This window comes from Sturnus vulgaris, unplaced genomic scaffold (genome assembly GCF_052056855.1).
Source record: "Sturnus vulgaris isolate bStuVul1 unplaced genomic scaffold, bStuVul1.hap1 Scaffold_180, whole genome shotgun sequence".
Taxonomy (NCBI): domain Eukaryota; kingdom Metazoa; phylum Chordata; class Aves; order Passeriformes; family Sturnidae; genus Sturnus; species Sturnus vulgaris.
Genome location: NW_028276110.1, coordinates 1 through 10,735, shown reverse-complemented (window position 1 = coordinate 10,735; position 10,735 = coordinate 1). Strand labels below are relative to the sequence as shown.

The following is a 10,735-nucleotide window of genomic DNA, read 5'->3' as shown; positions in this document are numbered from 1 at the left end:
AAAATCCCATTCCCAAAATCCCAAATCCCCAAAATCCCAAATCCCCAAATCTCAAAATCCCAATCCCCAAAATCCAAAATCCCCAATCTCAAATTCTTGAATCCCAAATCCCAAATTTTAAAATCCCATTTCCCAAATCCCCAAAATCCCAAATCCCCAAATCTCAAAATCCCAATCCCCAAAATCCCAAATTCCAAAATCCCCAAATTCCAAATTCCCAAACCCAAAATCCCAAATCCCATTCCCAAAATCCCCAAATCCCAAAACCCCAATCCCCCAAATCCCCAAATTCCAAATTCCCAAACCCAAAATCCCAAACCCCAAATCTCCAAATCCCCAAACCCCAAAACTCTCAATCCCAAAATCCAATTCCCAAAATCCCAAATCCCCAAATCTCAAAATCCCAATCCCCCAAATCCCAAAATCCAAATCCCCAATCTCAAATTCTTGAATCCCAAATCCCAAATTTTTAAAATCCCATTTCCCAAATCCCAAAATCCCAAATCCCCAAATCTCAAATCCCAATCCCCAAAATCCCAAATCCCCAAATCCCAAAATCCAAAATCCTCAAATTCCAAATTCCCAAACGCAAAATCCCCAAATCCCAAAACCCAATCCCCCAAATCCCCAAGTTCCAAATTCCCAAACCCAAAATCCCAAATCCAAATCTCAAAATCCCAATTCCCAAAATCCCAATCCCCAAAATCCAAAATCCCAAAATCCCAAAATCCCAAACCCAAAAATCCCAAAATCCCCAAACCCCAATTCCCAAATCCCAAATTCCCAAATCCCCAAAATCCCAAATCCCCAAACCCCCAATCCCCAAAATCCCCAAATCCCAAATTCCCAAACCCAAAATCCCAAAATCCCAAAATCCCAATCCCCAAAATCCCGAATCCTAAATCCCAAATCCCCCAAACTCCGGTCTCCACCCTTTACCTGTCACCACCACGGCCACGCCCCCGCTGGCGGGGCCTCCACCCAAGCCCCGCCCACCTCCTCCTCCACCCGGCAGCTGAAATTCCCGGAGAATTCTTCGGAAACGCTCGGCACGAGCAGCTCGGAGCGATTTCCGGCGCTCACCATGACGTCATCGGCGCCCAGCGTCACCTCGGCGCCGTCGCGGAAGAAGCGGAAGCGGCGCCGGAAGTGACGCACGGGGGTGACGCAGCGCAGGCGCAGTTGGTGCCCGGCGGGAACCAGGCCCGAGGGCGGCTCCACCGAGAGCGCCGGGGCCGGGCACGGAGCTGGGAAAGCGGGAAAAATAAAAATTAGCGGGGGAAAATTAAAAATTAGCGGGGAAAAATTAAAAATTATCGGGGAAAAATTAAAAATTTGGGGGGGAAATAAAAAATTATAGGGGAAAAATTAAAAATTATCGGGGGAAAAATTAAAAATTATCGGGGAAAAATTGAAATTATCGGGGAAAAATTAAAAATTTGGGGGAAAATAAAAAAAATTGGGGGGAAAATAAAAAAAAATTTGGGGGGAAAATAAAAATTATCGGGGAAAAATTAAAAATTTGGGGGGGAAAATAAAAAATTATCGGGGAAAATAAAATTATCGGGGAAAAATTAAAAATTATCTGGAAAAATTAAAATTATCGGGGGAAAATTAAAAATTATCGGGGAAAAATTAAAAATTATCGGGGAAAAATTAAAATTATCGGGGAAAAATTAAAAATTATCGGGGAAAAATTAAAAATTATCGGGGGAAAATAAAAAATTTGGGGGGAAAAATTAAAAATTTGGGGGAAAAATTAAAAAATTTTGGGGGGGAAAATAAAAATTATCGGGGGAAATAAAAATTATCGGGAAAAAATTAAAAATTTTGGGGGGAAAATAAAAAATTTGGGGGAAAAATTAAAAAATTTTGGGGGGGAAAATAAAAATTATCGGGGAAAAATTAAAAATTATTGGGGAAAAATTAAAAATTTGGGGGGAAATAAAAATTTTGGGGGAAAATAAAAAATTTGGGGGAAAAATTAAAAAATTTTGGGGGGGAAAATAAAAATTATCGGGGAAAAATTAAAAATTATCGGGGAAAATTAAAAATTATCGGGGAAAAATTAAAAATTATCGGGGAAAAATTAAAAATTTGGGGGAAAAATTAAAAAATTTTGGGGAAAAATGAAAAATTTTGGGGGAAAAATTAAGAATTTGAGGGAAAAATAAAAAAATTATGGGGGAAATAAAAAATTTGGGGGAAAAATAAAAAATTTGGGGGGAAAATAAAAAATTTGGGGGGAAAATAAAAAAAATTGGGGGTAAAATAATAAATTTTTGGGGAAAAATGAGAAATTTGGGGAAAAATTAAAAATTTGGGGGAAAAATAAAAATTTTGGGGGAAAATATTAAAATTTGGGGGAAAAATAAAAAATTATGGAGGAAAAATAAAAAAATTTTGGGGGAAAATAAAAGATTTTGGGGGAAAAATTAAAAATTTGGAAAAATAAATTTTGGGGAAATAAAAAATTTGGGGAAAAATAAATTATGAGGGAAAAATAAAAGATTACGGGGGAAAAATAAAAATTTTGGGGGGAAAAATGAAAAATTATGGGGGAAAAATTAAAAATTTTGAGGAAAAATAAAAATTTTGGGGGAAATAAAAAATTTGGGGGAAAAATATAAATTTTGGGGGAAAAATTAAAAATTGGGGGAAGATAAAAATTTTGCGGGAAAAATAAAAAATTTTGGGGGAAAAATAAAAATTTTGGGGGAAAAATGAAAAATTATGGGGGAAAAATTTAAAAATTTTGGGGAAAAATAAAAAAAAATTTTGGGGGAAATTAATAAATTTTGGGGGAAAATTATAAATTTTGGGGGAAAATTAAAAATTTTGGGGGAAAAATTATAAATTTTGGGGAAAAAATTTGGGGGAAAAATAAAAAAATTTTGGGGGAAAAATTTAAAAATTTGGGGGAAATAAAATATTTGGGGGAAAAATTAAAATTTTTGGGAAAAATTATAAATTTGGGGGAAAAAAATTGGGGGAAAAATTAAAAAATTTTGGGGGAAAAATAAAAATTTTGGAGGAAAATAAAAATTTGGGGGAAAAATTAAAAATTTGGGGGAAAAATATAAAGATTTTGGGGGAAAATAATAAATTTTGGGGGAAAATTATAAATTTTTGGGGGAAAATTAAAAAATTTTCGGGAAATTAAAAAATTTGGGGGCAAAATAAAAAAAATGAGGGGAAAAATAAAAAAAATTGGGGGAAAAATAAAAAAAAATTGGGGGAAAAATAAAAATTTTGGGGGAAAAATGAAAAATTATGGGGGAAAAATAAAAAATTTTGGGTCAAAAACATCCTAAAAGTGGCCTCAAAAAATTTAAATTTTGGGGATTTTTGGAGGTGGAAAAAATTGGGGGAAAACCAAAAATTTTGGGAGAGGTTTGGTGAAAAAGTGGAAAAATGGGCACAAAAAATTCGGATTTTTTGGGATTTTTGGAGGTTGGAATGGAAAAATTTGGGAGAAAAATGAAAATTTTGGGTCAAAAATGTGTAAAAATGACCCCCAAAATATTCGATTTTTGGAGGTGGAAAAATTTGGGGTAAAAATGAAATTTTGGGAGAGGTGGGATTGGATTTGGGTAAAAAAATTTGGTGTTTTGGAAAAAATGGGGGAAAATCCCAGAAATCCAAATTTTGATTTTTGGAGATTTGTTGGGACGATCCAACCAAAACCAACCCAACCATGGGCAACCAAAACCCAACCATGGCAACCAAAACCAAACATTGGCAACCAAACCCAACCCAACCCAACCCAACCAACCCAACTCAACCCAACCCAACTGAACCCAACCCAACCCAACCCAACCCAACCCAACCCAACCCAACCCAACCCAACTCAACCCAACCCAACCCAACCCAACCCCAACCCAACTCAACCCAACCCAACCCAACTCAACCCAACCCAACTGAACCCAACCAACCCAACCCAACCCAACCCAACCCAACCCAACCCAACTCAACCCAACCCAACCCAACCCAACCCAACCCAACCCAACCAACCCAACTCAACCCCACCCAACTGAACCCAACCAACCCAACCCAACCCAACCCAACCCAACCCAACTCAACCCAACCCAACCCAACTCAAGCCAACCCAACCCAACTCAACCCAACCCAACCCAACTCAACCAAACCCAACCCAACCCAACTCAACCCAACCCAACTCAACCCAACCACCCAACTCAACTCAACCCAACCCAACCTTGGCAACCCAACCCAACCCAACTCAACCCAACCCAACCCAACTCAACCCAACCCAACTCAACCAACCCAACTCAACCCAACCCAACTGAACCCAACCAACCCAACCCAACTCAACCCAACTCAACCAAACCCACCCAACTCAACCCAACCCAACCCAACTCAACCCAACCCAACCCAACTCAACCCAACCCAACCCAACTCAACCCAACCCAACCAACCCAACCAACCCAACTCAACCCAACCCAACTGAACCCAACCAACCCAACCCAACTCAACCCAACTCAACCTTGGCAACCCAACCCAACCCAACCCAACTCAACCAAACCCAACCAACTCAACCCAACCCAACCCAACTCAACCCAACCCAACCCAACCCAACCCAACCCAACCCAACCCAACCCAACCCAACCCACCAACCAACCCAACCCAACCCAACCCAACCCAACTCAACCCAACTCAACCCACCCAACTCAACCCAACTCAACCCAACCCAACCCAACTCAACCAACCCAACCCAACCAAACCCAACCCAACCCAACCCAACCCAACTCAACCCAACTCAACCCAACCCAACTCAACCCAACTCAACCCAACCCAACCCAACTCAACCCAACCCAACCAAACCCAACCCAACCAACCCAACCCAACCCAACCCAACCCAACTCAACCCAACCCAACTCAACCCAACTCAACCCAACCCAACCCAACTCAACCCAACCCCAACCCAACCAAACCCAACCCAACCCAACCCAACCCAACCCAACCCAACTCAACCCAACTCAACCCAACCCAACTCAACCCAACCCAACTCAACCCAACCCAACCCAACCAAACCCAACCCAACCCAACCCAACCCAACTCAACCCAACACAACCCAACACAACCCAACTCAACCCAACTCAACCCAACCCAACCCAACCCAACCAACCCAACAAAAGTCACAGATTTAGAACCCAGAATTCATGGATTTATCCCCAAAATTTGAGACTTACCCCCAAATCCTGAATTTTTACCCCAAATCCCTGATTTATCCCCAAAATTCCTGATTTATCCCCAAATATCCCAGATTTATCCTCAAAATCCGGGATTTATCCCCAAAATCCCAAATTTATCCTCAAAAATCCCAAATTTATCCTCAAAAATCCCAAATTTATCCCCAAAAATCCCAGATTATTTCCCCCAAAATCCAGATTTATCCCCAAAATTCTTGGATTTATCACCAAAAATCCCAAAATTTCCCCAAAATCCCAAATTTATCCCCAAAATTCACAGATTTACCCAAAATTCACAGATTTATCCCCCCAAAATCCCAAATTTATTCCCAAAAATCCCAAATTTATTCCCCCAAATCCCAAATTTATCCCCAAAAATCCCAAATTTATCCCCAAAATCCAGGATTTTTTCCCCCAAAATCCCAAATTTATCCCCAAAAATCCCAAGTTTATCCCCAAAAAACCCAAATTTATCCCCAAAAATCTCAAATTTATCCCCAAAAATCCCAAATTTATCCTCAAAAATCCCAAATTTTCCCCCCAAAATCCCAAATTTATCCCCCAAAATCCCAAATTTATCCCCAAAAAATCCCAAATTTATCTCCAAAAATCTGAACTTTATCTCCAAAATTCATGGATTTATCCCCAAAATTCTGGATTTATCCCCAAAATCCCATATTTATCCCCAAAATCCGGGATTTTTTTTTCTCCAAAAATCCCAAATTTATCCCCAAAATCCCAAATTTATCCCCAAAAATCCAAAATTTATCCCCAAAATTCACGGATTTATTGAAAAATCCCAAACTTATCCCCCAAAAATCCCAAATTTATCCCCAAAATCCCAAATTTATCCCCAAAAATCCCAAATTTATCCCCAAAAATCCCAAATTTATGCCCAAAAATCCCAAATTTATCCCCAAAATTCAGGATTTTTACCCTGAAATCCCAAATTTTCCCCCCAAATTCCCAAATTTATCCCCAAAAATCCCAAGTTTATTCCCAAAAATCTCAAATTTTTCCCCAAAATTCACGGATTTTTCCCCAAAAATCCCAAATTTAACCCCAAAAATCCCAAATTTATCCCCAAAATTCCTGGATTTATCCCCAAAAATCCCAAATTTATCCCCAAAAATCTGAACTTTATCTCCAAAATTCATGGATTTATCCCCAAAATCCAGGATTTTTTTTCTCCAAAAATCCCAAATTTATCCCCAGAATCCCAAACTTATCCCCCAAAATCCCAAATTTATTCCCCCAAATCCCAAATTTATTCCCAAAAATCTCAAATTTATCCCCAAAATTCACGGATTTATCGAAAATTCCCAACTTATTCCCCAAAATCCCAAAGTTATCCCCAAAAATCACAGATTTATCCCCAAAAATTCCAAATTTATCCCCAAAATTCATTGATTTACCCAAAATCCCAAACTTATCCCCAAAAATCCCAAATTTATGTCCAAAAATCCCAAATTTATCCCCAAAAATCCCAAATTTATCTCCAAAAATCTGAACTTTATCTCCAAAATTCATGGATTTATCCCCAAAATTCTGGATTTATCCCCCAAAATCCCAAATTTTTCCCCAAAAATCCCAAATTTATCCCCCAAAAATCCGAAATTTATGTCCAAAAATCCGAAAATTATTCCCCAAAATCCAGGATTTTTTCCCCCCAAAATCCCAAATTTATCCCCCCAAATCCGGGATTTTTCCCCCCAAAATCCCAAATTTAACCCCAAAATCCCAAACTTATCCCCCAAAAAATCCCCAAAATTTTTCCCCAAATCCCCAAAAAATAAAAATAAAAATAAAATAAAAATAAATAAAAATAAAAATAAAATTAAAAATAAAAATAAAAATTAAAAATAAAAATAAAAATAAAAATAAAAAAATAAAAATAAAAATAAAAATAAAAATAAAATTAAAAATAAAAATAAAAATAAAAATAAAAATAAAATAAAAATAAAACTAAAACTAAAACTAAAACTAAAACTAAAAATAAAAATAAAAATAAAAATAAAAATAAAATTAAAAATAAAAATAAAATAAAAATAAAAATAAAAATAAAAATAAAAATAAAGCTAAAAATAAAAATAAAAATAAAAATAAGAATAAAACTCAAACAATCCCCACCTTCCACGGTGACGGGCAGGGGGGCGCTGTTGTAGGAGCGGATCCACCGTCCCTCCGTCATCTCCTCGTAGCCACAACTGAAATTCCCCGTCTGCTTCCCGCCCCGCCCTGCCCACCCTCAGCCGCGCCCCACTTCCGGAAACCCCCACTTCCGCTTCCGCTTCTTCCACTTCCGCTTCCGCCGCTTCCGCTTCCGGCACCGGAAGTTCGTCCAGGAAAAAGAGGAACCGGCGGCGGGCGGGGCCGGGAGGGGCCGAGCAGGTGAAATCCAAGGGGAGCCCTTGGATGGTGAGGGCCGAGGGTGACACGGAAAGGTTGGGCTGGGCCGGGCGGTCTGGGGGGGGAGGAGGAGGAGGAGGAGGAAGAGGGAGAGGAAGAGGAAGAGGGAGAGGGAGAGGGAGAGGGAGAGGGAGAGGGAGAGGGAGAGGGAGAGGAAGAGGGAGAGGAAGACGAAAGGCAAAAGGGAAGAGGAAGAGGAGGAAGAGGAAGAAGAAGAGGAATAGGAAGAGCAGGAGGAAGAGGAGGAGGAAGAGGAAGATGAAGAAGAGGAAGAGGAAGAGGGAGAGGGAGAGGGAGAGGGAGAGGGAGAGGAAGAGAAGGAAGAGGAAGGGGAAGATGAAGACGAAGACAAAAGGCAAGAGGAAGGGGAAAGGAAATGGAAGAGGAAGAGGAGGAGGAAGAGGGAGAGGAAGAGGAAGAGGGAGAGGGAGAGGAAGAGGAAGAGGAAGAGGAAGAGGAAGAGGAAGACAAAAGGCAAAAGGGAAGAGGAAGAGGAAGAAGAAGAGGAGGAAGAGGAGGAGGAAGAGGAAGAGGAAGAGGAAGAGGAAGAGGAAGAGGGAGGAGGAGGAGGAAGAGGAGGAGGAAGAGGAGGAGGAAGAGGGAGAGGAGGAAGAGGAGGAGGAAGAGGAGGAGGAGGAGGAAGAGGAGGAGGAAGAGGAGGAGGAGGAGGAAGAGGAGGAGGAAGAGGAGGAGGAAGAGGGAGAGGAGGAAGAGGAGGAGGAAGAGGAGGAAGAGGAAGATGAAGACGAAGACGAAAGGGAAGAGGAAGAGGAAGAAGAAGAGGAAAACAAAGATGAAAGGGAACAGAGAGACGAAGAGGAGGAGGAAGAGGAGGAGGAAGAGGAAAACGAAGAGGAAGATGAAAGGCAAAAGAGAACAGGAAGAGGGAGAGGAAGAGGAGGAAGAGGAAAGGGAAGTGGAAGAGGAAGAGACAAAGTCAAGGTTGGGTCGCACCCGGGGATGAATTTTGGGATGAAAAGGCCAAAATTGGGTGGGAAAGTCGAGGTTGGGCCTCACTGAGGTCGGATTTTTGGAGATCTCCCCATGGAGGAGAGAAATCGACGTCGGGTGGAAGAGTTGGCGATGGGATCAACGTTCAAACCCAACCCAACCCAACCAACCCAACCCAACCCAACCCTGCTCAACCCAACCCAACCCAACCCTGCTCAACCCAACCCAACTCAACCCCCAACTCAACCCAACCCAACCCAACTCAACCCAACCCAACCCAACCCAACCCAACCAACCCAACCCAACCCAACCCAACCCAACCCAACCCACATCCAACCCAACCCAACTCAACCAACCCAACCCAACCGAAACCAACACAACCCCCCAACCTTGGGCAACCCAACCCAACCCAACCCAGCCCAACCTTGGGCAACCCAACCCAACCCAACCCAACCAAACCCAACCCAACCCAACCCAACCCAACCCAACTCAACCCAATCCAACTCAACCCAGCCCAACTCAACTCAACCCAACCCAACTCAACCCAACCAACCCAACTCAACCCAACCAACCCAACCCAATCAAACCCAACCCAGCCCAACTCAACCCAACCCAACTCAACCCAACCAACCCAACTCAACCCAACCAACCCAACTCAACCCAACCAACCCAACCAATCAAACCCAACCCAGCCCAACCCAACCCAACCAACCCAACCCAACCAAACCCAACTCAACCCAACCCAACTCAACCCAATCCAACTCAACCCAGCCCAACTCAATTCAACCCAACCCAACCCAATCCAACCCAACCCAATCCAACCCAACTCAACCCAACCAAACCCAACCCAACCCAACCATGGCCAACCAACCCAACCTTGGTCAACCCAACCCAACCCAACCCAACTCAACCAACCCAACCCAACCAACGCAACTCAACCCAACCCGACCCAACCCAACCCAACCCAACTCAACCCAACCCAACCCAACCCAACCCAACTGAACTCAACCCAGCCCTGCCCAAGTCAACCAACCCAACCCAATCCAACCAACCCATCCAAACCATGGCCAACCAACCCAACCTTGGTCAACCCAACCCAACCCAACCAACCCAACTCAACCAACCCAACCCAACCCAACTCAACCCAACCCAAACCCAACCCAACCCAACCCCCCACCTTGCACGTTGATGAGCACGGCCCGGCTGGGCAGGGACCTGACATGGCGCCCTCCGCGCCGCTGCACGGTGTAGGAGCAGGTGTGGGAGCCGCCATCTTGGGGCCCGGTGACGTTGAAGGTGCGGACGAAAACCCGGCGGGACGTGCGGACGTCGGTGACGGAGCCGGAGAAGGCGAAGAGGAAGCCAAGGACGCGCTCGGCGCCGGGCGGGGCCGCGCACGTCACCGAGACGGCGTCGCCGATGAGGAAGCGCGGCTTGGGCGGAGTCACCGAGATGTTGGGGGCGGGGGGAGGGAGGTCTTGGGTGGGGGGAGGAGAAAAAAAAAAATTAAAAAATTTTGGGGGAGGATGGAAATGAAAAAAATTTTTAATTTTTTTTTTTTTTTTTTTTTGGGGGGGTGGGAGAGGTTTGGGTGGGGTTGGGTGAAAAAAGGTGAAAAGTGGGATAAAAAAAATTTTGATTTTTTTGGGGGTGGTTTGGGTCAAAAAAGTCCAAAAATGGCCCCAAAAATTCAAATTTTGGAGTTGTTGGGTCAAAAAATCCCAAAATTGGCCCCAAAAATTCGATTTTTTGGAGTGGTTGGGTCCAAAAAAACCCAAAAATGGCCCCAAAAATTTGATTTTTTTTGGGGTGGTTTGGTCAAAAAAGTCCAAAAATGACCAAAAAAATTTGATTTTTTGGGGTGGTTGGGTCAAAAAATCCCAAAAATGGCCCCAAAAATTCAAATTTTTGAGTGGTTGTGTCAAAAAATCCCAAATTTTGCCCCAAAAATTTGATTTTTTGGAGTGGTTGGGTCCAAAAAATCCCAAAAATGGCCCCAAAAATTCAAATTTTTGAGTGGTTGGGTCCAAAAATCCCAAAATTGGCCCCAAAAATTTGATTTTTTGGAGTGGTTTGGGTCCAAAAAGTCGAAATATGGCCCCAAAATTTCGATTTTTTTGAATGGTTGGGTCCAAAAATCCTAAAATTGGCCCCAAAGAAATCAA

The 10,735-nt window shown here is 42.4% G+C and overlaps 1 protein-coding gene across 1 annotated transcript; it reads right to left on the bottom strand.

The window, feature by feature from the left end:
- Nucleotides 1-889: 889 nt before the first annotated feature.
- Nucleotides 890-10,047, bottom strand: LOC148218547 (immunoglobulin superfamily member 1-like; the record flags this gene model as incomplete). Its single annotated transcript, XM_088157815.1, has 4 exons — nucleotides 890-1,247; nucleotides 7,341-7,434; nucleotides 7,484-7,674; nucleotides 9,748-10,047. Coding segments are annotated over 4 exons (890 nt in total), but the record flags the coding sequence as incomplete, so codon positions are not given.
- Nucleotides 10,048-10,735: the final 688 nt, after the last annotated feature.